The 26,896-nt window shown below is 41.9% G+C and overlaps 2 protein-coding genes across 2 annotated transcripts in view; both read right to left on the bottom strand.

Moving 5' to 3' along the window:
* Window positions 1-14,102, bottom strand: part of T265_01264 (hypothetical protein) — a gene marked incomplete at both ends in the record, with an annotated part of 33,639 nt that extends 19,537 nt beyond the window's left edge. The window contains 7 exons of the mRNA XM_009165249.1: window positions 629-731; window positions 1,407-1,579; window positions 1,721-1,951; window positions 5,845-6,105; window positions 7,674-8,045; window positions 10,468-10,621; window positions 14,065-14,102. Coding sequence (XP_009163513.1) covers window positions 629-731; window positions 1,407-1,579; window positions 1,721-1,951; window positions 5,845-6,105; window positions 7,674-8,045; window positions 10,468-10,621; window positions 14,065-14,102 — 1,332 coding nt within the window. The remainder of the gene's footprint in view (window positions 1-628; window positions 732-1,406; window positions 1,580-1,720; window positions 1,952-5,844; window positions 6,106-7,673; window positions 8,046-10,467; window positions 10,622-14,064) is intronic.
* Window positions 14,103-14,136: 34 nt separating this feature from the next.
* The window catches only part of T265_01263 (hypothetical protein), a gene marked incomplete at both ends in the record, with an annotated part of 57,313 nt that continues 44,553 nt past the window's right edge, over window positions 14,137-26,896 (bottom strand). The window contains 6 exons of the mRNA XM_009165248.1: window positions 14,137-14,435; window positions 16,059-16,233; window positions 18,636-18,703; window positions 19,934-20,124; window positions 22,505-22,687; window positions 23,461-23,559. Of these exons, the coding sequence (XP_009163512.1) occupies window positions 14,137-14,435; window positions 16,059-16,233; window positions 18,636-18,703; window positions 19,934-20,124; window positions 22,505-22,687; window positions 23,461-23,559 (1,015 nt within the window). The remainder of the gene's footprint in view (window positions 14,436-16,058; window positions 16,234-18,635; window positions 18,704-19,933; window positions 20,125-22,504; window positions 22,688-23,460; window positions 23,560-26,896) is intronic.

Raw genomic sequence — 26,896 nt, 5'->3', positions numbered from 1 at the left:
TATATATATATATATATATATATATACACTGAACTTTTCACTATACATGGAAGTCAAGTAAACTCTACCCACTCGATCTCGCACTAGTTGCGTGAAAGAAAGAATAAAACCGTTTTCAACTATTACCCAAACAGCTTTCCTTCATTAAAATCATTGAATTTCTCAGAAATACACCGCAAATAAATTGTTACCTTGGCTTTTTCTTGAGGCTATTGTCAGTATTGTGAAAAATTTCGGAACCTTGAAAACCTTGCAGTAACTACTGTTTGAGTACGACTCAGTCACGATATAAAGGTAATCTCAGTTCAGGTCATCCTCCTAATACACTTCACTTATAGCTCAGTTCAGTTCAGTTCAGTTTTCAACTCACAAACCGTGAACCGACCTGCAGTGGTTCCAGCCGCTGTCTTATTTTACCGAGGATAAGCAAAATAGTGGAGTGAGAGCCAGGCATCGGGCTTTGTTTGTGCGGTAAGCCAATAGCCTTAATGCCAGGTTGCCACTGGCTGTGTGACATAGCCGCATCTGTTAAGATCCCGTCTCGGTGTCCTCATCCTGAGGGACGTCAGTTATCATTCTGACTGAATTGACTGGCGAGGGCCTTTGTGACTGATTACAAGTCATGGACTGTCCGATTCTCAGTCGTCCATATCCAGTATTGCTGAGTGAATGGGGTTAAACGAGGCAAATAGTCCTCTGACATAATAAGCACACGGCCTAACCAGCGTAACCTGTGGAGTGTAACCAGCTGATTTATTAAGGGCGACTGACCATTCCTGAAAACATTACTGCTGCCGATATGACATTCCTACCGGAACAGCGCAATGTTTCAGGTGCACCGATAGCTAACCCCAGCTACGCAAAGTTGCCACGCCTCCAATCCATTAGGTAGGGCAGTTCGAAACGCAGCATTATACTTTCTGTTCTTGATAGTCAAGCTGACGTTACATCGGTGGAACTAATGTCTGAATTTGACAAACGTTCCCATGGCCTTCCCGACTCTGGAAATGATTTCGCCTTCCACGCATCTACCGGGACTTACGCGACCACCCAGATGGAAAAATCTATGTACCACATCGCTCGGTTCAGTTTCAAGCATGAGGCTTGGATTTTAAACCATCCACTCTTGTGGTATAACTTTAAGGGTGCGAAGCGCATGTCGAACTATGCAGCAGATTTTTTAGGGTATTTAAATAAGTTTACAGCTCCAAAGGGTCTAACTTGAGGGGAGCAGTATTGTTAGCTCACTCACTTGCCATTGGCGAAGGCGTGCCTCGAGAGTAATTTGATACCGATAGTGTCAGAGGCATGTAAAGAAAACTACTGCAGTACACCGATTACGAAATCAAAGAGGAATTACGAGGACATCCTTGCCTGGCACCACTGGATTTGCTGTGAAAGCCTACGCATTCATGGAAAAAGGTATGTAGAGCAGTAATACGTAACAAGAATTCGCAAGACACCCTTTCTGTAGCCAGACAATACCACAGTTTCTGACGATCAACAGAGTCAGGAATAGGTTTGGGATCGAGAACGGTGACCGTTGTTGATCGTTGAAAGGAGTAAAACCGATCCAGCACTTATCGTAAAGTGAACATATAATCGCTGTGACCCCGAATGGGGCTTGATTCTCGCCAACCCATTATCTGTGCGGTGATCAGCGCCAAATCGGCCACCAAGATATGTTTGTTAGACTAACCTATGCATTTGTATCACCTACCGAAATATCTATCTGAGTGTATGCAGACACAACAAGCAAACAGCGTTTATCATGTCGAAGTGCATTGATCTTGATTGAATCAGTCAACCGATCGGCTGAAAGAGAACAGTTTACTGGATAACAGCCCAGTAAGGCACATTCGGCCCAGGGGTTAAGTACAACACCAGCACCATAATTACCACTTGGAGTCGCTTCAGGCTCACCAGACACCCGAAAAGTACACTGAGAAATCTGGATTCGTCCCTAGTAGCCTGGGTGTACGACCGAAGTGAAGCTTTGCATGTGTATAGGAGATACAACATACATCGGTCGAAAGAGCAAACAATATCCGAGCAAGAGCACCTTGTTTCCCGATTGAACATAGGGCACAAACATTCAAAACCACTATATGGAACATATCCCCTTAGTTGGGCGAGTATTCATTTTGAGTTATTTTGCCAAACAAAAGCTTTGATACGGATAAACGGCCGGGTTAATCACAAGCAAGCGAATCAGAAGGACTTGAGTGAAGAATGTGTGATTGTTAGAGTGACCAATGCCACGTCACCCAGGCCGCAGTGAGTTTTTTTGTTGCGGCGCCCCACCTTAAGCCTCTGACTCAAGAGTCTGACCAACAAGGCAGTGGGAGAATCGAAACACTTTCAGTAGACTTTGACCCAAAAGTCTGAAGCGTGAGGTAGCTATTATTGGGGATTTATTAAGGGATATTTCCTAGAGCCAGTGACAAAAATCTGACTCAGTTGGCTGTAGGAGAGCAGCCTGACCCTAAGATGAAGGGAATATAGCATGACTGTCTGGTCCCTAATGTTGGTCCTAGGGGCAACGTTTGTGGCTCATTCTTCCCAGGAAGAAGGCGCCATCACTGCTCACATAAATGAAGGGAAAGCCTTACTGTCGTTACATTCTTACCGCAGATCTCTTCGTAATATGATTCCATGCAGTACTGGACCTAGCTGGCCTTAATCGGTCTGCTTCCCGTTGACTGTTCCTGACACAGGTGGACCCTGGGTAACTGGAATCAATCGGTTGTAGCCCGCAAGATTATTGCTGCACTGAAGCCTGAACACTAACAGAAGGTTACAGCTTTGGGCACCGATGATGGAGAAAAACTTGCCCGGTTTTGTAACGAAGATAGTCTGTATCTGGCTAGTGTGAACTTTCAGTAAAAAATGGTTCAAATTACACTAGGTTATTGATTTGAAACGGTATCCGCCCGGATGGCGTCTCACTGAAGCAATACACAAAGGATATATACACAGTCAGCTCGATACACTGCACATACAAGTGAGCGAGTATTAACGACTAGCCAACCAAAGACTATGCATTATAGAGGATCTTTCTGATTATTCACATCAGGCATGTACACCTTACTTTAAAATTATTGCTACAAAACACTAAAAGACATCAGTTAAACAGAACCGTGGATGAGGAAGAAACGTCGAACCGAACTCCCTGAAAACCCAAAGGAATACGTACGCAACTGTTCTCACTTCGTTTCTAACACAGGAGGTCCAATACTGGGGTCACAATTCTGCTGTCGATGTCGTAGGGCTGACAAATTGAAGTGCATTTTGAGACCCTATTTTATCTGATCAACGGACAACTTAGATCGCCTCAAATCTGATCCAATCACTTGCAGCAATTAGTACAGGCACGATACGATGGTTCACAGTACTCAACTCACTAAGAAACATTGAGAAGAACTAAGAGCTTTACGAACGGGTAGTGACACGCCCAGAAAAGTCTGACAAAAGAGCAGAACGATATTTAGGAACACGGATGACTACCTCAATAAGATCGCGAATGACAGCAAAATTTGGCGGGGAATAAAAGCCAGAAGCCTAGACTCAAGTTGTAAGGGTCCAGTAGATAAACTGTCAGAATCATCCGAAGAATGAGGGTATAATTTCCGAAGTCATTTTCAAGTCTGTCTGTAACATAATCCCACGCCTAAGTTTCATGAGATTTCCTGTTACTACCTGTTTGGAATATGCGGACTTCTCCATATCAAGAAACTACAGGTGGTCGCTCGTGATTTAGGACTCGCACGCCGATGCTCATGCCAATATAGTCTCCGTGCAATTTTCGAGAGTGAGGAGCTGATAAAAGTTGTTGATTTATGCGCCCTTTTGAAGTAACCGCTCTTCATACCATCACTCCAATCATAAAGACATGAAATTTCAATTTGAGATTACATTAACGCACCAGAGTTGAACATCCCAATCCCCAAGGTCTCCTTAAAAGAACTGATCCTGCACTGTACTTTTGAAGTACACATCCAGTTTACTTCCACACTTTACCGACAAACCATGGACTTTCCACTTGCTCCCCTGTTGAGTGGCTTTTTTTAGCCAACTGAAGATGTGTCGACTGAACGTAGCGAATATTCTTATAGTAGTACCAAACACTTCCAAACTATATGCTCTCCTGACCTATTTCAACCGGGAGCATCCCTCTATCCTGCTTTTTTTGGAAACTGAAAGTAGCAACACACCTCTTGGACGTTAAGACAGTTCATCCACTGGTTCAAATCAGAGATTTGTTCATAGAAAGTTCGCGTTGACGGGACAATACAGAAACTTCCATTGTTTTGTGCCACTGAGGCAGAAACAAACCCTGATTCACACTCAAGCGAACCGATTGAGACGAATGTGCACCCCGGATAAACTGGACTCTTAAAACAAGCATGTTGCTAACGTGTTCCTAACCAACAGCTATTCCGGGGGATTCATAGCAAACGATATATCCGATCGTCCTATCCATCCGTAAGCCACGACTGTTGCAAAGATGCCTATAAAGACTATCTGTTGGTAGACAGTCTGCGACAATCCCCACAGCACACGTTTCCAGCCAAAACTCTGCGGTCTTCGTTTACAATCTGCCTTTTACTCAACCTCAAAGACAATAAACCAGTCATCACTAAAAAAATGGTTGTGTATTCTTTCCCTTGTTCAGCGGGACATTTTGAACGCATGAGAAAACTTTGGAACGGGAGCATCTCTCCAGCCGTAACACCACTGGACCCAGCAGTTTAACCAAAAGCTAAACGTGTCTCACACAAATGACGCTGGTCACGGGATCAATCCGAACAAGTCGTCTCACTTCGTCTACCGAGTTCCTAAAAGATAGGACAGCGTAGCTTGACTAGGGCCGAGGCAGTCGTAATACCGGTCGTAAACCACAGTCGTAAACCCTGTAGTGTTCCTCCAAAGGCGATTTGTATGATCGCTGAGTCAGGCTTGGTCGTGGCACGAATCGACATGAATCGACTGCCTTACGACATCTAATTAGATGCGACGTTGGCTGACAACCAATTGTGAGTCTTCATGTTTTCTTATTCTGTTACCGATCTCAGCTGCTTACTCCATAAGTTTCCTTATTTTGGTCATTCGTACTGACCTAACAATGAGATCCGGAAAACACTACTGACCGACACTTGTGTTCATGCTCGAAAAGGGCAACAGCATTCTCCTACGTCAGGTGCATAAATTGATGCACAGTAAAGTCTCGGATAAACCCCGAACTCAGTAGCAAACTCTGTGGGCTAATTAATCAAAGACAAACATAAAATGTTCTGCTTGCACGCCAATTTTATGCTGATGGGGGAATTACATGAATCCCATCTGAATCGTCGGTTTATGATATTATTCACACGAACATGCTGCGTAGGTATGATCCTATGTTGCCGTTGGTACGATGTGCGGGATACCACAGCAAAATTTCTTAAAGGAACACTACTTTTAATGTTGCTGAAAATCCTTCGGTAACCCATGACCGGTTTCCCTTTTCTCTGAACTTACCAGGCAGGCGCAGCCTCTGTGCTTTTGTCAATCTTATCTTCCCAAATTGTACGAAATTCGTGAAGTACACGCTAATGTCACAAACGAGGGGTTCATTTGTGGTTCATCTGTAAATTTCGATCAGGCTAGGCTGGGTGATACCATTTTAAGGAACACTTTATGTGGCTGGCACTTGGGAATTCGACGAGTAATGTGTAAAGCATATCTTTTGAAATTGCTGTAACAAGTGACCTAAGTCATGTGCATTTGTGCTTAGTTATTTTCATAAACAGATATGGTGTCGATTGATTGGTTATGGTATTTTGGCCTCAATTTTCTACTTACCCTCTTGAGTCCATCAAGGCCAACAATTTTGATCACCAACACGTATAGAGTGTTTTCACCTGGGCCTTCTGAGTCACCGATCTGAAAAACTCGTCCATGAGAGGTAAGTGTCACTGTGGGATAGACATCCAAATCAGGTAAATCCAACTGCATGGGCTTGAGGCAAACGTTTTTGCTGGATCCAAATTTAGTCCCATCCAGGATTCCCTGAAAAGATACGATAACAATTAGCAGTTTGGTGTTGTTTGTTGAGACAGAGAGCTAGGACTTTAATGGTTCGCTTGCAGAATGTTTGTACCTTACGTGACTCAAACTTGTTTCTACCCTCGTTTTCCGTGCTCAACTCTGCGTTTACTATGCGCATAGCATTGATCTGGAGTTGTATCCAGCACTGTGCATGAAAGTTGCTGTAAAACTCTACAGACAAATAATCCACATAGCGAGTATGGATATTTGCTTCCTGCGCATTTCTACCTTATCAGTCTGTTGATAGACGTTCTTGTCGAGACAGAACTCAACACCACCAATACGTAAGAGTGGCGAGGTTAGATGATGAGTAGAAATATATGGTTTAGTGGCATACGAATGTACTTCATCGATTCTCTCATAAAGAGGAATAACGGTAAAAAGAATACACATCTTAAGATTACCTGTGTTTGTGGGAAACCTCCCTGCGCAACATTCCAAAGAACCTGATCGAATCATTCAGCCTTCGTCCAGCCACTTCATCTATGAGTGCCCGTAGGCCTGGATAGACAATGGGTCATTTTTTGATACCACGCCCTAACCCTGAAAAGAATTTATCCAACGGAATTTCGTATTTGTGACTGTCTACAAACCTATACTTTTCAAGATTCTAAGACTCACATGGTGTAAGCTGTTTAAGCGTTACCTTGTCTATCCAACCGCCTTTATGCAGGTGCCGTAATTATTGTGGAATTGGTTGTTTAACTTTCAGTGTTTTGCCACACCCCATGTTTTGGGTAAGAAAACGGCTCTGTCTCCGAAGATCATTTCACCTTCAGGATATAGTACTGGTTGTTCATTATGACAGTCCCACGTACACTGTCAGGCCTCAAATTTGTAACATTTTTTCTCCGAAGTTTCGTTATAGTTCTCTAGGAATGCTGGAATATTTCTGAACCTGTAGTACAAATTTGGTTTGTCCAGTCAAAAGACTTTACCTTGAGCCAGCTAAAAACTTCAGAGGATAGCACTACTAACTTAGAGTGATACTCATGTTCATTCCTATTGGGCTTCCAATACAGCTAACCTAGAAACACTGTACGGAATACCACTGTCCAAAGATGAACGAAGATTTTTCGCCGGATGACGAAAATACTTTGGAGTTTTATTCGATTGTATAGCCGACCTTTGAAATATGGTGGGACAGGCAGTGTTGGTAGTGGACTGATGAAGTCTCGTGTGTTGGATAAATTTATTCAGTTTGCTCCATAAATTTCAAAAGGAAACTCACTTCCTGCTTAAGAACACCTTAGCACTTCATTAGACCACCTGTGTCATGGGGACAACTGGCTATCGAATCCTGAGAGCGAAGGTTTTACTAAACCATGTATATTTTCTATGCAGTCAGTGACGCCACATACCCGATACCCTTACTCAGTCTGAACACGTACCCGATGATTTTTTCCCACTGGCCAATGTTTGTTCACCTGTTTGAAAATCCGTTATTCACCTTGCCTCAATCTTGGCTTTGAAGATGTGCTAACAGCCAATGAGATACACGTACTTTAACGAAACTCTGTATGAAACTGGAAACTGAAATCAACAGTGGACAAATAGTGTAAGTACAGTTATGGAGTACTCACCGATTCCATCATCTTTTTCACATCAGGGTGTCCCGTATATATTGCACGTGAAACTGGTTTTGTTGAGGGTACTCTTTTGTATGCCGTTTCAATTACTCTCAGATCCAAACTGTGACGGTGTATAGTCTCTTCTAATGATTCTGAAGCTTGATTGATTCCAAGCAAGTTATCTGTGATTTCCACAGCTTCATCTTTTAGTAATTCTTGGGAATACCACCTATGCCATAGAAGTGCTTGCTTATGAATACTGTCTATATTCTGTTCAATCCAGGCATGAAGGTCGTCAACGTGGTGGATAGGGGTACCGTCGATCGTGTAGAAGGTAGTGACAGGGTTCGCCAGGCCAAGTCTTACCGTACTCTGATCCAACAACTAAAATTGGTGACAAGGAGGTTAGAAAGAATTTTCTGAGAAACAGATACAAGTGTGAATATAGCTCATGTCAATAACAAACGTGAATGTGTTTAAGGAGCCACACCATCACTTGTTCGCGTAGTTGACCAGGCTTTACACTTCTAATAAGGGGTTACCGAATTCCCATTAGGGAGAAAGTTAAATATACGGCTTTACCAGCCAAGAATTCTATTTACCAAGCTTCTTACAAACAGTAATTCCGAAAAGAGCAGAAAAAATGGAATCAGCTTATACTTAGTCTCTTTAATAAGAAAATCATTCTTTAAAAAAAGGGAATAGCTTTCATACCCAGAACATTATTTTAGAGTTCGAAACGTTCTGTTCAAGTCACACACCTTCGATATATCGGTTCTTTATAGATGTGCTGCGATATGCAACGTCATTTTTGGAAGACTTACCTGACCATATATCGTCCACAGTTGGAGACAAAGTTAGGGAAGCAACCATGTGACCTACAGTCGTATCCGTGAAGCCACTTTGAGTTAGTAAACGATGAAACATTCTCCATTAAAAACTATCCTCGTAAGCCAGGATAGGTCATAGTTTGTCTGACAAACGACAGATTGACATCTACATCGACTCGTAGGACGTCACTGTCCGAGACATTTATCACTATAAACTGCGGCAGGTTTTATCAACTGAACCTACAGTATACAGAAATTCCGCCTAAACATAGCTGCTCGAATGAAGTACTCTCATTACTACTCGCTAGTAATGCGATTTTGAGGTTGTGCAGTTGGTGGTTGAGCTGTTAGCCGTGGCTGACGGTTTTGTTCCAGACGTTTTGTCAGAACCTATGTCGATGCTACGCTACCATGCCACTACCATGCTACGACCCAGTGATGTGATCTAGGGTGTCAACGAAGCATATGCGGTAGAACTCTTAAGCTAGAGGAAAAGTTCAACCCTCAAATACGCACTATTAAAAACCAAGAATCTATCGATGTCAAAATAATCAGTTCCATTACATTGTAGCTTTAATTGTGATTATATTGCCGCGGCAGGGGTATCAAATTAGATTGAATCTACGCGTTGAATTGAATGAACCTTCATGAATTGCCGTTAACTTCAACGGCACTGTTGTGGGACCGAAAAATACATTCAGGTGTCGGAGTACAGGTACTATAAAATACTTCGTTTTATAAAACCAAGCAGCAGTGCAAGCATCTCCTGACTAGTGAAGGGATGGCTTCTGTTCCGTCATGCAAAATGTCGGACTAGCCGGTTTACGTTCCTCCTGTCAGCAAAACGAGGATAAGTAGGGCACAATAGAACATTGAGTGTACAAAGATAAAAAAAAACCTATGACACTGAAATCGAGTCGGTGGATATTACGGTCTGGGATTAAGGGAAGCCGAAGAGAATTTCGTCGAAACACGCTTTAAACAACAGAAAGCCTTTTAGGGGGTGTTCCTTATTTAAAGTTTCGCTGTCAGTAAAACTTGGGTCTTACTGACATGCTAGTTTTTATGACTTATTCCTGCAAATTGTGGACTAGGTTTCTCATCTTACAAACCAGCTGCAGACAAAACATCACTGCATTCAGCAGTGTGAAGTTATAGTGATAGGGGATGGTCTCATAATCTCGTAACAGTGTGTACCACCAGTGTCGCAGCGCTGACACTTCGACTGAGAAAAAACATGGAAGATAGTGATGCGTCTGTAAACAGATTCGTGAAATCTCAAGAGTGACATGATCCAAAGCATTGTACGTTGGTATTCAGGTCATTCTCCCCCTATTGTTCTAGTGTGATTATTCCGGTTAGCCCAAACCAAAGATTATGAGTATCGGGCACGAGGTTTGCTTTCAGTGAACGTATTCAACAATGTATAGTGGTGCCTTTGCCTGATCTCAAACTCTTTGCATCTGACATTCAGGGAAAGCTTGTCAAAATTACTGCATATGTTTGCCCAGAAATCTGCAGTGATTACTTGATTACCTCTGAAGTTTTATCAGATAAGTAGTAATTCGTTTGACCTTGTTTACATGATTTTTCCAGTTGTAGTGTACTGAAATTTACTGAAATTTACATGCCGGCTGTGCTACCGCCTAGTGTTGTTGAGTAGACCGAAGTTGCGGAGTGCGCCAACAGCCTATGGATAGTAGTGAGGTTGACTTGACGTGATAATTCCTCCAGTTACCTGATTACGTCGCCTATGTTCTCCAGCTCCTTTGTTCCCCCGTTTCCGCTATTCACGTTGACTAAATGCAGCCAAATCCGACTTGGGCATAATAGCCTGTGCGTGCCACTGACCTACATGCCGCACCTGCTCGTGCATCGTCTGCTGGGCTTGTTCTGGTCTGCTCTGGCGAGATTGTCCTGCGATCGCATAGGCCACGCCACCAGAGTGACCTGGAGGGTACTGCCACAACCCACACCACCGAGCCGTTTCCGAACCTCGAGGCTGTGTTGTGCCGGTCACTAACAGCTTTGTGCACTTGTTCACTCCACCAACGAGGATAGATGAGGTTTGTTGTATAATTTTTACTACATTTGTGTAAATTGTACCGTCGACCTTCGAGCCCAATCAATCTTTTTGATATCCGGAATGGTCAAACATAGTCGCGACACAAAGTTCACTGTCGGGAGCCTCAACTAACAGTAGATGAGTCGACTGCATTCTTCTAGGACTCAGCGGACGTTATAGATAAGTTTAAATCACCCATTCATATGGAAGCTTCTTTCTGGAGCACTTGTTGTGAGAGCATCCTCCGTTTCAATATTACGTTATCGAATAACTGTCCACTTTGTCAATTTTTGGGTAGTAAACGCAGTTCCTCCAGTTGGTGCACCCTTAGCGGATAGTACGTAGGTTTTCACTTCTCGAAAGCTTGTGCTTGATATAAGATAGAACTGGATTCGTTTCCGAAGGGCTGCGGTCCACGTCAAAGAGATTGATGGTCGAGGCAGTAGAAACAGCCATGCATCACAGTGTTAACAGAATAGAAGGCGTGGAACTGGCAAGCGTATGGAGAATGGTTTTGGATCAGTCAAGCTGACACTGTTGATGTGTGGTCATCAGAATGAGGAGTAATCATTGTCTAAATTCCACTCAACCTCCTCCCGACTAAATTGTCGCAACACTCACAAGCCCACAACAACCAATGAAATCTACTAGTCGCACACTGAAGTGCCTTGAAGTGAAAGATTAAGGAATGGGATAGTTGCCATCTGAAACTTTCCTGGCAAGCGTTGGAGAATGGTTTTGGATCAGTCAAGCTGACACTGTTGATGTGTGGTCATCAGAATGAGGAGTAATCATTGTCTAAATTCCACTCAACCTCCTCCCGACTAAATTGTCGCAACACTCACAAGCCCACAACAACCAATGAAATCTACTAGTCGCACACTGAAGTGCCTTGAAGTGAAAGATTAAGGAATGGGATAGTTGCCATCTGAAACTTTCCCAACCCGTTAACGCAAGATTTTGGCAACAACAACCGGCGAGATCCGTTATTTGACACTCAACGCTGATCTAACGCGCTAAAATGAAGATACCTTACTGATTGGTTCTCAGTCTGCCTTGAAATCTGGCCAACTTGGTGAACTGTTCACTTGGCCTGATGAAGCTTTTGAGTCAAAAGTGAAACGTTGCCCAGTTAAAAACCACCGATTGTTTAACAAGCCGTTCTGAAACGATGACTACTCAGTCGGTTGAAAACTTTTCCCAATTGTTAGAATAGGATTCGTTCCACGAAAAGCTGCTCCCAAATATATTAAACTTGAGAATTTTGCGGAAAAATCTGAACTGAAAACCATCATTTCTTTTAGGATTCATCGGATCAACACGGTAATGGATCACCTAGCTATTTTGTTTGTGATAACAAAATTTTCCCCGGAGATTAATTGGTCACCAATCACAGTGTGGCCGGCCGTAGGACTTCAAATGCTTGCATCGCGTGTGCAAATACCACAACCGTGTGGAGAGATCACATAAAATGCACTCGCAAAAGTTGAACTGCTTCCCCTTACACCCAGTAGAGTCCACAGACACTATCAGTGGTTAACTTTTGCTAATCCTTCACTGACAGTGCGGCATCACAGAGTTACAGTGATTCCCATTCAGATAGAGCAATCTTCGGAAGACAGACCTTTCTATCCTGCAGACCCAGTCTTACTAATAATTGAGATACACATTAAATATTAATAATAATGTTCCTCAGATCTGATACTGTTACAACTGTTTCATGTACAAGTAATTCGTCAAGACGCACTAACAATGAACGGTTACTTTTATTGTGTGGGGGCAATTGTTCAGGTCTTGCAAGGTCACTCCGATCCGTCTTAGCTATTGATAATTTCGAGTACGTAACTAGTAGCTGCAACATTAACTACAAGGTTTGTTATAACGTACGACATTTCAGCCAATTCTTCGATGCAGTGACGATACTGTGACGATAGCCACACTACAGACATGTCAACAATTAGATTGCGTTATTTACCACTCCACTGATTAGTACTCAGTATCACTTAGTTGGCTAATGAGGCTTGCATGGCTAAGAACAGATTAACGAAAGGGAGAAGTCTGAAGCTTCAATTGGTTATTCGTCATCCGGATTGAAATGAGGTGGAGCAGAAGTTCATTGCGAGTCTCCCAATCATTTTGCACACGCTTTTGCCGCAAAAGGTGTAAAAATCATAAAACACAATGCAAAGCAGATTATAATGTTCATACAGTCCGAAAGCAACATGATCGATCAATAAAACGAAGGCAGTTTCAGAGTGAACCGTAAACCCTTCCGAACGCAGAGGATAGGCCTAAAACAACTAATCCACACAGCCTAAAAAACTTCGAATTCCGAAACTGCTTGATTAGTGTCAACAACCGGAACAGTAGACTGAGCTGTGGCACTTGTCGGTTAGACGCCTAGCGATCGACAATTTAACTCTGGATCTGATCAGCGTTGGCTTAGAGTCAGACGATGTGACCCCCACCACTTTGGTAATGTTTCAAGCCTCCTGTTGGCTTGCTTATCACTGCAAGTGCAACTGGGTTGATAAACACACTCCGGAAGATTTACCATCAGTTTAGAAAACATCAGAGTAAATACGCTTTTCAGTAAAGACGTAAATGTCAATCTCAGTCTATCTTGGTTTTATTGATTTGTCAAATTGCTTTATAACTGTGTACATGTTGTAAAGTGTACTGTATTATCTATCTTACGATTTTACACTTTTCTGATAAAAGACCGTGTACGAAATGCCCTAATTCTACAACGTTGCTGTTTTCATTGTTTTGTTCAAATTGATTAGGTAGTCAAAGTGCTTTCAACGTTCGATTTCTTCAGTCTGTCATCGTGGTCAGACATATGCCCAATCACACCAAGATCCACGTTTACAAAAACCAGAAGACTGAGAATCAGAGCCGAAGGATCGTTTCGATATTCATTTTATAATTTTTGTTCATAGTCACACCATTCTCGCTTAAACGGTCGTGCTCCTGTTCTGGCGTAATTATTCCGGTGAGTCCACACGAAAGGGAAGTACTGGACTCGAGTTTCACTCCCGGCACGGCCACTGGATATGCTCTAACAAGAGCGAACCTCGAATCCAGTGCTTCCCTTTGATGTGAACTCACCGGAATAATTACGCCAGAATGGGAGCACGATCGTTTAAACGAGAGTGGTGTGTGTGTGATTATGAACGAAAATACCTATCCCGCAAAACCCTGAAATTGCATCTTGTAATTACTTGTAAGTTACCTACTTAAAATGTCTAGTATATCGGTCACTGCGCGTAATTCTGTAACGAAAGGCAAATCCGTGATAGGATGTACGGATAGGTCTCTTATTGTAAGCGGAAGAATTGATTCTTGGTTAATTAAAATTTTTACTCCGACTAGATTTCTGACACCGGGCTATTACGAAGAACAAGACACAGTTGTAAGCGATTGCTGAAGTTTCTCTTTTTCACTGCGAAAGTTTGTTTTATAATTTCTAGGATGCCACATTGTCCTCAGACCAGGTCCGAACTACTGGTTCAGCCTGCAATGAACCATTTTCTTTAAATTCATTTGTAAATTCTGTGTTCGCAAATATTTCAAGTGTTTATAGGCTGCTCCAACTTACTCCTTGTATGGATGATCCAATGCAAAGTACCGGTGCCAGCAAACGTGCATCACCGTTGTTGTAGACGAGCAATCTGAGCGAATCAATCTTTGGTTCGTGTTCTATGGCATGCAGTAGACGTGTTCGTGCCTGCTTCATTTTCTTTATATCATGTGTGTCTACTGAGGCCAAGCTGGACCAGTGACTCACGTTGTATCTGGCCTCGAATGTGGATAAATCCAAACATCCACCCTGAAGCAGTCCAAGAGATCCAGGCTCACTTGTTTTGTATTCACTAGCTGAAATATTGAAGAATACGGGTGACAACTGTCTAATAAATTGCCCACAAATACTCCTTCAATCCAGATATGTTTTACAGTGGGAAATGAATACTGGTCGTTGTTCATATTCTGAGCCAAAATTCATAGAAAAAGGTCAAACTTCCTAGATACGTCGGTAAAACACCCTGAGCCGTCCATATGAACACAACGACATCATATAGAAGGACGTTGTTTCACTTTACATCAAGCTAAAGTAAATGAAGACAGAACGTAAACGTTGAAACAGTGAATGAAATTTGAAACAACTTCAGAGGTCTCCCGTCGTTAGCACGCTGCAACCAATTATAAACATGACACTGAATATTCAGCAAACGACGGAAGTAGTCAGTATTTGAGACAGATGCTCCGGAGGTATTTGTGACAATCCTCAAAGGATTGTACTCCTAGCTCACCGGGCTGAAAAAAACGTTTTGTACCCGATTTAAACACCATTCATTGCCTCGGCGTATGCTTTCATATCTCTTCCTGGGGAAATTCAAACCAGGATCCTCCTCAAAAACAAACCAGCAATTAGAAAAAGCCGGTACTATTTTTGGACACACTGATGTTTTTCGGTTTCATTATATTCAAGTAATTACCGTCTGGAAATTTTACATGAAGTGACTGAGACCAAGACAAAAATGATGGACAAGGGGATCAGCAGGATAGTTCTCCTTCCATCAGGTATCTACTTTCCAAGCATTCTGCGTAGACTGACCAGCATAAAGATGTTGTAACGAGGAAAGATGCTGCAGATTAGGAACGAAACGGTTTATTTTTATCCCAAAATTTCTCGCTTAGTTCTGCTACCCTGACTGACTCGCTAAAATGCATGAGGCATCTCAGCTACATATCTACATATCTGTTAAATTTACAGAGCAATTCTTCTGCATTCGGTAATCCAGCCGTTTGATAAACCGCACAGTTTTTACCGCGATCTCGCGCGTGTTTGTTCTCTGTTTACGAGTTCGTTCAAGGGACGTTTTTTTCCCAGTCATTGAAAATACTGTCAATTTATCTAATCGGCCGTGTGGGACATTGACACTTGCTATTTCAACAGTCTTCCTGAAAGTAATGTTTAAAAAGATTGTTGCGAAATATCCGGTAGTTAGGTCCATATACATTATACTGTGAATGATAGATTGCAATAACTGCAAAGAAGGCTGAAGAAGTCTGTAATTTGATGAGAAGGACATCTAAAGGTGAGTGGTTAAATGAGCGCCGACCGTTTTGTAATGCAACAAAGGCAGTTAGCACAAAATACCAACGATCGCGAATTCCAGCTAGTAAGAGATGCGTTTGTGTGCATTCTCAAGAGACATCCATCTCATATATAGAGCACTTTATCTTTTCGGTGCAGCTGAAATGAATTTGGGCCCCAAACCTAATATAAAAAGATAAAAATCTCTTACCTGCTCACAAAATAAAGCATGAAAAGTTGACATTGGAAGATAGTCTCCTCTCAAACGAGGTGAGAGAAGGCGTTCGAAACAAGCTACGTGCAGTTAGAGAAGGTGGAAGTTTTCAATTTGATTGACTTCTTGTCCGTGTCCAAAATTTAAGAATTGTCTTAATCCAGTAGGTTGAAAATAATAAACTTACGCTTTGAAAAGGCACAAACGAAGCTCTCTCCTTTCTCTACAGGCGTTAATTTGAATTGTCCGAGAAGAGAATTTGAACAGGATGGACAAACGTATGCACCATTCAGTGGATGCCCTTCATTTAGCTTCGATTTCTTGCCCATATCTCGTTTGACGCCAGCTGTGACTTTAAATCCCTTTAGAAGGAAGGTGAAAATAATAGACTGGACGTTCGGGAGAATTATTCGAGTACAACCGGTTTAAATCTTATTTGCCTTTATTAAAATTATGACCTTATGGACAGGTCACTTTCGGTACTGTTTCATGGAAGAAAACCAGTTGCGGCGTGCTCGGTGAGTTTTTTATTGGATTGCGATCAAGGAGCCTTTTAACCCTGACCAATTTTTGAAACAAGTCCTGTTAAAAGAGATCAAAGCCCATCACTACTACCCATTCAATGTACTACCAAGAATTGAGATGTTCCTAAAAGTCGATTTTTAAAAACTATCAACTAGAGTTACACACGGTCAGCTCTGCTGCTGTCTAGGACTAATAACCACATCATGCTCTTCTGCGAAAGGCCTTCAAATTCAAATCTGTTAAATTTCGTACGTGTTGTCTTTCACGAGGATGATGGCTGCTCTCAAGCAGTCATACTTCATGACACGATCTAGTTCAAATAATCACTTTGTTTCAGCAACCTTTGGAGTAATCTTCACGAAAATATACCATGATCTCTCTAATACCAAAGAACATCAAAGAACATCCTAAGGGTGGGACTAAGCTGGTTTCCAAGTGAGTTTCTCGTAAAAACCAAATCGGTTTGCAGATGAGGATGTTAATCGGGTTTCGTGCAATTTGGGCCCAAATGGAATATAACTATATCGATATATAACTAGAGAACAGTGGCCAAGTGATGAGCCCAAAGAAGGGTGAAATAGGTCGTAGACTGTCAAGGAATTTTCAGCAAATTCGTGTGCAGTTCTCTTCAGGTTGATTGACGTTCACTGCGAACCACATAAGCGAACTGTGTCACCTCTCCATGATTTTCAACACGGATGGAATCACAAGAATAATCACATCCTACTTTTAGGTCTAAAGATTGTCCGTTGTTTTGTTTACTTTACTTTGTTCGACAAGCAGTCACGTGATGAAAGACAGACAAAACCAGTCACTACAAACTCATGCATGTTTTATTCCTTCCAGGCTCAACTGTTATTGTGAGGTACTTGACGTTGCTGAATCTCAATGCATTCTGTTGAACATGATATGCAAGCATACGTTCAGTGTGCGCTTCCACAAAACCGGTCATGTCACTTAATCACAGGACACATGCAGAATGCGTAAAAAACCGATCTGAGAGATTACTGACGTGTAGGAAGCAACCAAAGTAGAGTGTGACGTATTGCTTCAAGCTCCTGGGTGGACTGGCTACACAAATCCCAGTGATGTTGAACAAAGTGGGAGGTGGAAACAATGTGGTGATAACGTCTGGCTGCCCACCATCTATCATATTGGTTTAGCAGCGAGCTTAACAGTTTCGTCTCACTGAACGGGTCAGTTTGATTGCAAATGTTTCACAACCAATCCAAGAGGGAAACAATGCGTAGCGTTGTGTCCTTTATTGGAGATGTGTCGGTTTGTAGGCACCAAGCGGTTATTAGCAAGTGTCTATGTGGTTCTTATTGACCGACGGAAAGGGACTTTTGCAAAAAGTAGATCTTGAATGACGGCACACCCAGAGAGGGCTGGTTGAGTAGCGGTGATAGCTCATCTCGCATGTGAGATATCCGGAGTTCAAACGCCGTCAAGCGAAGCATATGCACTGCTGATGAGTTCTAGAAGAATGAAGCTCAAGTCTAAAGCTTCCCCCCTGTGATGTGGTGGTTGATGTAAACATGATAATGGATTTGTTGGCCGACTAGCTGATATTTTCTCTTGTGGATCAACTTTTAGATGGCCACTGATGAGCACCCCTGACTTTTGCTCCGCCAGTTTCGTGTTCGCCGGATCGACGCACATTGGCTCTCGGTTCACTTCAAGTTTACTTATCAATTTGGCGACCTTTTGCTCGTTGTAGCGCACAGGTTAGATATAGGTTAGCGTAAGAAGTCAAGTAGGTCAATTTCGAGTGTCTATGCGTCGCTGAGTAACGCAATGATGATGAACTGCACACTAGTGTCATCCGGACTGTTATTAAATCGTTTAAAACAACTGTCCAGCTCATTACACAGAACACCGCCATCACCTGAGCCTAGGGTTTCAGAGATCCCCATATTCTCCTTAGTTCTCCTCAGTTTCGAACGCTTCTTGGTCGGTCAACTTTAGATGGTTCACAAAACGTGTCCACAGTTGGTTTTGCAAATTTGTCGGTTGATTCTCTTTCTGCGACTTAATGGATAGATTAGAAGTGCTGCAAAATGACCAGGGTGCCAGCAACAGGACAGCATTTATTAATGCAGTTCACTTATTTTTGCCCATGAAGAAGATTAAGTTGCGAAATGATCTGGATCTGAGCGCCAGTAATTTCTAGTTTGAAATTCGACATCCACATCTTTAAATTTTAATTAGGCTGGAAAAGTAATTGCATCAAACTCACGGGTTGTTCAATGGGTAGCGAAATCACTGCACTGGTACACAATTTATTCATATTGGCCACCGTGATTTCTGGAAGCAAAAAATGTCACGTGACGCTGGTAAGATGTCTTGACAGCATTTTCAGACTAGCGCTACATCGCTCAGCTTTAATACAGTGGCTATAGGAATGTTTTCACAGACTACGGGCACTGCTCACTATGAAAAGCACATAACCCAGGGATCAAACGTTTTCTCTTCTGCGTAGCAGGAACGTCTAGTCAGACAATTTTACGTGCGGCTGAAATTTACACCAAATTGAATGAGGGAAACATCTCTGGGGTTTGTACTGCTTCACTGATAACACTATTATATATTGTCGCCTTCGAGGAAGACATCACATAAAGCTAGCAGCAATCATTAGTAGTCTTGTGCGATGTTCTTAACCAAACTTCCCTTTTTAATCACGGCAGCGAAGACCAATAAAGGCTTTCAGGATGCATTTTTGGGTGGTTAATTATGAGTCCCATGACAGACCGCTTGGTGTCTTCCACCGATTCGGCATAACCTGCTTCCTTCCATTTTTCTTCAACTGGCTCAACTTAATAGCAGAAATGCCCAAAATTAGCCCAAATTTTAAAGTTCCTATTCTTTAAAGCTGCAGAATAGGCTTCTTCGTAATATTTTCTTACAGCGTTGCATCTGGCCTTTCTCTGTTAATCCCAGGAAAGCCGCATAACTTCGAAAGTATTTCAGAATTAACGAGAAGGGCGGAACAACCAAGTTATCTGAAACTCTTGTTCCTTATTTGTGGGTGAAATTGCAAGAATCTGGCCTCTAGCCAGTGAATTTACATGCCACAAATGTTGTCAGTGCCTCAGCTGAAAACAAGTAGAAAAAGGACATCCACATCCACTTGAAATTACAGATCTCCGTTAGTATTCTGTTTGCTCTAAAACCTGACATAGAAGGCGCAGACACAGGACTTATATAAAACAAAGCAAACCGAAGAACAGCCAGAATGCATGCTGTTTCATTTTCTCTACTTGCTGAACGTCTTCATATATTTTTGGGTTGAAGGAGGCGCTGTGTTGCAAATCATAGGTTTAAGTGTATAGAGTACGGGGTGAATTAATGAATGAACCATAACATTCAGTAGTATGTTTTTCGTCAGATAAGTGAAACCTATCTAAACTAATTGAACATGGGGATATGCAAGATGAAGATGCGCAAACAGTGTACATATTGGTGAGTAACGTTGAAGACCGTGGGTTATTCGTAATCACATCGATAGTCACTTATACAGTTTTCATCGCCACTCACCACGATCCAACATGCTGGTTGAAAATGCATAGATGAGGCCACTTTGATGATCGTATTGAAACATTTGGAGAGCTCTTCCAAATCGTGCATACTCCGGGTCCACCATGGCAAAACCGCAGTTGGTGAAACCCTCAGACCAACCGTTATCGGGACATTCAAGACAGAGGACGTATTTGCCACAACGAATAAACCTAGAAAAATGAGGAGAAATATGCAAACGGATTGCTAAAGAACGACAGAAATCCTGAGCTTGCTTGAGGCAAATATTTTTTAGTTTTATTGAACACCTGTGAAGATCGGCATTTTCTGATCCTTCAGACCTCTATCAATGGGAATAGATGGTAGTACCTAGGCGAATTACAGTAAAACTGTGCAGCGAGAAAAGCAAGGTTTTCAAATTAAACCTACTGTATTAGGATTCAGAAAATTTTCATCGCTTTTCATCATTTTTATCTTTTCTGCTTGAAGGGAAACATTTTCTAATAAACTATTGGCCTACTTAGTGTGACTAACTGCTTCACTATCAAATTTAAGAAACAACAATAATCTATTTTTCATATGCCTGTGTAGTCGGTTTCACGTCAAACTAAGTACATCCTGAACTGTCCCGGTGTCAGAATGAAACTTATGTGGAAAGAGTTGCCCGTCGTGAGAGGCGGCAAAGTAAGTTAGGAAAACACCTAACTGTAGATTTAGGCTTTTCCAGAGAGGAAACAATGAACTGAACAAGAAAGGCAACAAAATCGAATGTACTTTTTGTGTCCTATCAGATGAAGAGCACTATCTATGCTATTTGCAGCCCAACAGTTAGCAGACAAGGTTGTGGCGTGTGCCATAGACTCTCGAAATCGCCTGTATATGAGTAACGTCAGATGTAGTCTTCTCTAAATATAGGCCCTATTATCGACAGTTTGCAAATATAAAACAGAACCAACATAAAGTTTACCATAAACTGATGCGTAGTGAAGCAGCTCCTTATCTTAATTCATTTCAATTACTCAGATTTCTCGGGCATGTGTGGTGATTCGAATAGAGCCGTAAGAACTTTTGAAGACTCGGCTGATTAAGCATAACCATATATGCAGTCCAGCTGTTTGGATGCACATTTTTTACATTACCCAAAAAATCCCCCAACTCACATTTCGGTTATCATGCACGGTTATCTCAAATCATGTAAAAGTGGACCATTCTAACCCACCTTGACGGAGAGACGATCGAAGAAGTTCAAATATGTGCCATAATATCTAAACTAAAATGGCTAATGATGGAAGACCGTTTCGATCAATATGTGATCTGGGAAGATAAAAATGTCCCACAAAAGTTCAAAGATGCCGCAGTCGTCCAGCTGTCTAAAGGAACCGAAAATGGGTAGAGAATGTACAACGATAGGTGAATCAGTCTTCCCTGGACTGCAAGCGAAACTGTGACATGCGTTCTACTCAAACATCGGAACGCGAATATTCTGGGAGAAAATAACACGAAAATTATTGTGGGTTTCAAAGCGGACTCAGCACGCCTGATATTATTTTTACAGTGCACCAGCTTAAAAATGCAAGAAGCGAAACCAACCCTTATACGCGCTGAGAATTCTAATAACGAATTCCTTTGAGGAGGCGCAGTGGATCGTCATTCAAAATCTCAATTGCCCGGAACATTTGTCATCATGCTCAAATCCTTCCATTCCTGTAAAGCATCCATGTGTGTACCTGAGAAATCAACTCAAGTGGGTTCGACGTTGGCACGACATTTTAGCTCCTCCACTTTCAGCTAGCATCCATTAAAGGTAAGTCAACTGAGATTCCTGGGCAGCAGCCGTCAGACTGTTCTGTCTACTGAGAAGTGAATAGTTTGTGGAACAAAAGTTACTGTCATGCTATGGACACATACAGCAAACGCAACTAAGTTTATCATTTAGCTAAGGTCCTAAAACGTCAAGATATTTTAGTACGATTCACATCTTAGCATCATCAGTGACCAGTTTTTAAAAACCGGATATGAAACATCAGCATTGCAGAAGTTGAACGGGACTAATTGGTGGTAGTATTCACCCTCTCGGTAGTAATTAAGACAGACTATCCAGATGTGTTTTTTATCTTGTCTCAAATCGGAACTTGCTTTCTGTTTTAATTAATTGCAAAATTGAGGGTAAAAATACACTTGAGAGCCAGAAGTTTTCGTAATACACTTTACTAGATAAAGCTGAGTCACAGCGACAACTTTTGGAAAGAAACTACTGATCTTAGCTGAAGGCGAAAGGTGGCAAAACACAAAGAGCTTTCCCAGACGCACTAAATATTACCCTCATTTTGCTTCCCCGATTTTTTTCTGTGGAGGTAAGCTAAATTGCGTTGACGTCATTTACGGTGATCTCACAAAGAGGGGTTTTAGTAGACAATCTAATGGTAGCTTTTAGTTTGCCAAGGATTTTCACATTTAGCAACCTGGATAGTCGCTATTTACATTGAATTTAAGGGCAAGTGAGTTTTGCAGGAAAGAGATACAGAATGCCTTATAAAGTGAGTGGTTATATTTTGCTAGTCTCTTGTTTATAAGCTACTCCACCTGACTCACCCATCTTGTGTAATCCGAAATTGTTGCGTCTCTTCACCGTAGCGTAATCTTTTGAGCTGAATAACCGGATCATCACCGGCACCCTTCATCATTGTTAGGGCTAGATTTGGTTCCCCCAGCGGATATAAGACCCCGCCGTAGCGTAGTCCAAATCTCTGCAGACGGCTGTTTGACGATAATGAGCTGTTTTCAGAATAAAGAAGGCATGGCGACAGGGTAGGCAGAGTGGTGTCAACATTCCTTGGTTATTGCTAGCTGCTCTATGGTTTCCCGAATATAGTGATTTGTGGGCGCATTACCTATCAAGTAGATCTCAAAGACCAAACGGTAATTTGGCACATTCACCTGCAAAAATCCCAATATTATTAGCCTGGCTAGAATTGCCTCCAAGTTTTCTTAACTTCTTCTACCCACGGAATCTTGGCTGATGTGAATCCAAGATTTAATGTTGAAAATTTTTATCTAAATAACTTTTTATATGACATCCAGACGGGCGTGAACCATATTTCTGCTTCTATCACACGTTTTGTGAGCCAAATTGGTACCACCAGATTCGGTGCCTACATCATAAATGGACAAACTACATAATTTAAAAGTCTGTTACTGAAACCTGGTCAGATCGGCGGACTAAAAATGGTCTTAACATTGATACTGTGTTTAGTTGAGTTGTTTACGAAAACCTGAAGGCAAGGCCCAAGACAACCGGCCTTTGAACAGAGCCTAGTGAACTCTCATGGTTATCAAGTTCGCTGTGACATGATCACGGAAATGAAGTAGGCAGGAGTCAGTTCCCTTTTAGCTCCAGTGTAAACCATTCTCTATAACGTAACTCCAAGTGCTTCATACCTTCGAAAGACTGAACAAATTTAGGTAAAAGTTGCTACCTTATGGTCTACATAGAGTACAAGGGGCAATTTAGAACTAAAACAACACAAAATGGAGGATGGCCAGTTCACCTTGTTTTAGAAGTGGTTGCGACGTTTCTTGCTGGAGCTTCTGTTTTTTCTACGGATTTCTGATCCACTTCGGGACCCACGTTCGTAGTACGAGAAAGCCTGTCATAACCAGATTAAAAAGACCAGGCTTTTCAGTCATTTAGATGTTTGAATCATTCAAAAAAAACACAACGACTTCAAACCCACTGAAAGACTCCGAGCGACGCTTAATATCAGAAAAGTGGATTGAATTGTAGAACATTTGCGTTTGTAAACTTAGTCGTATAAACTTGGATTTTGTGCACAATCGAAAATTGGAGCAATGGGATTCAGCCTGTGACTACAAGCACAGCAGGTCATTGTGTGTGCACTTGAACTAACGACTTGACCTGTTATGCACACCGCTTTGTCCCCAGGGCTGATTGTTCTCCTCACCGAGCTAAAGAAAGCTCTGACTAAGCATTATTTCTTTGGCTTTTTAACTATAGTTAAGTGCTCAACTCTCCCTGGATAATCCGGAAAATTCTAAAACTTTTGAAGACACCATTGCATGAAGAGAACATTTTGAGAATTGCGTTATCTGGATGAAGCATGATTGATAAACGGTGAAATTCATTCTAATCGGGATAAGAGAATTAATGGCAAAAGGACTAAAGTGTTCATTGGATTTGACGCAGCATCTAAAGCTCAGCTGAAGATACAAGCGATTTTTGATAAGAGGGACACAGTGAGCCCCTGTACGCAAAACGAGCGCTCATGGATGGTCTGAACAACGTCTGCAGTTTTCATTCTATTGGTTCGAACATCAGCAGTGGGCCAATGTATTAAGGTATATATATATATATATATATGTTTGTATCAAAAGTGCTGTCCGTGGAACACATCCGTTTTCAAATTATCCGGTCCCATCGAATAGATTCTTGTTGGAATCGCTCCACCCGATAGAGAGTACTAGATCTTCACAAGTACCAGTTTTTTCGGGAACCGTAAAATCAAATTCTCACGTAGGAAGGATCCTCAAAAGTTCTGCTGGTACTAATACAAATGTGGGACTATATATGTTTTCAAAAGTGCTGTCCGTGGAACACATCCGTTTTCAAATTATCCGGTCCCATCGAATAGATTCTTGTTGGAATCGCTCCACCCGATAGAGAGTACTAGATCTTCACAAGTACCAGTTTTTTCGGGAACCGTAAAATCAAATTCTCACGTAGGAAGGATCCTCAAAAGTTCTGCTGGTACTAATACAAATGTGGGACAGCCGTTTTTGCCATTATAGCACTCCGATTTTCCGAAATTAGTTTTTGCATTTTGTGGCCCTTTGGACGTATTCCTCTTCCAATATATGCGTCCAACCCAAAAAGTCTCATGTTTGACACGGTCCAGAAAGCTAAATACCGTTGTTTTTTATAGGTTGGGCCATCGAGTGTTGCATCACACAGTGGAAATGATGAGCTAATGCTGAGTATAAACGCTACCTGCCCCTGGAAAATATTACCAGCGATTAGCTGTTTGGTAAGATTTCATCTGTTGGCGTGCCAAATGAGGCATGTTCTTAGGGAGAAATTTTTAAATTTAAGTTGGAGGAACATTAGGCTGGAAAGTGTAGCCATTTCGAGGATGCTTCTGACAGATGGTCCACGTAAGTAATACTGTTGGTTTAATTGATGGGTACCATTGTCAACTAAGTGGAACTCAAACGGTGCAATTAAGAAATTCATTCAACGCCATTTCACAAGGAAGTAACTTTGCTCAAAAGCCAATGTAACATTTCCAGCTATTAAATCTCCACGTTTCGCCTTTTTTTTATCGTGCTATTCTGCTTTCACATTCGTTGTAGAAATCCTGGTAAGTAGAGGTGTAACTTGAAGTCAAGTAGAGTTCCACCACAGGACAAAAAACAAACCCGGTTGGTATTTGAATTAAAAAGCTGAACTCTGGAGCTCTCGCCAAACCTGGGGTTTTCAATTAGTAGCCAAGTCTACTCTACTCGGCAGTCCAGTTTTTGACCTACCCAAACCGTGTTTTGTTGTTAACTGGTTTAAAGTGATTACTCAGCGCTACGATCAATCTGTTAGCCCCTTGTTATTTCTACTGAGCCACCAAATCACTTAAAAGCCCCGGGTATTTTGGCTGTCGAAGTCTTTATTCGCTTTTAACTACCTGAAAAACCAGTACATTTAGATACTGAAACTGTTTCTCGACCTGCCAGCAGACAGGCTCGTGAGTGCTTCCAAGGCTACTTCATTTGGACATGAACGCAGTTGCAGAAGACCTGGTTCCACTAAATTCAAGCATATTATTCATAGCAGTTATCTAGCATCAAAGGCCTATGTTGCATCGAATGTCAAGCAAATGAATATCTGACACCAAAACTAAACTGAAAAGACAACACTGAAGTTGAAATCTGGAAAATGGAGTGATCAGGCACTTAATGTTCCTCACGATGCTGACTGCAGGCGAGGGGTGAAAATCCCACCGCTAGGCATATGAAGATGAAGCCAGCTTGATAAGACTTTGTGGGGACATTAGGGACATCCATCCAGATTCGCGTAAGCTTCAAAGCCTTATAGCCGATTGTTAAGAAGCCGTACACTTCCAAAGTACTCGAGAGTTAAGGATTGCTCGGGAAAATAACCACGAATTCTCAAGCGTTTTCCGACTGACTCTATGAATCAAGTCATTACGTCTTCTAACTGAATAGTTGTTAGTCCTATTCATGCCATTAAAAGGCACCCAGACTTAGGTTGTGACTTTGGGTGTCATTAAACCCAGCCACAAATCCAGAGTAAAATGAAGGATATCGTTTCCAACTCTAGGGGCGGAATGTACAGTGACCTTAAGGAAAACGTTTATCCAATACCCTTGTTGGATGCCGAATAGTTTTAGCCTCAATCAGCTGTTCGAACTTGGAACTCACTTTTGCTATTTGCGATAAATTTTTGTTGTATTACGCCTGTCTACTTTATGCAATGCCCCGATAATGGTACCTTCAAAATAAGCCGGCAGCTTAACCCGGATGGAATCCAAATGCAACATTGTGTACGTCACACTGTGTCACACTGTGACACACACCAACTCTACCCTAATTTGTTAATTGTAAATCACTTTTTCAATGCACAGGGCTTTACTTTGCTTGGCTAGATGTGTCCCTTCCGTCACGTCTATCGTTATTGTGCCTAATAACTCCTAGATAGCCACGGACAAACTAATCACATTAGAGCACTACAATTGTAGGGGAAATAACAATTTAACATTTGGCGTCTAACCTCACTACGTACTAGTCTATCGTTTGATGAAGCAAATGGTTATACTTTCAAAAGTATCAGATCCTCAGAAGTATCACTTTTAACTACCCGGTTTTGAGTACTCTTGACAGATGTGAGTATGTCTGAATACTAATACCGGTTCAGTCGACGCATTCTACACGGTGTTTGAGTTAAAGCAAAACTAGTAA

This window comes from Opisthorchis viverrini, assembly GCF_000715545.1.
Source record: "Opisthorchis viverrini unplaced genomic scaffold opera_v5_13, whole genome shotgun sequence".
Taxonomy (NCBI): Eukaryota; Metazoa; Platyhelminthes; class Trematoda; order Opisthorchiida; family Opisthorchiidae; genus Opisthorchis; species Opisthorchis viverrini.
The sequence above is the reverse complement of the archived record's forward strand: the minus strand, read 5'-3'. Positions and strand labels throughout refer to the sequence as shown.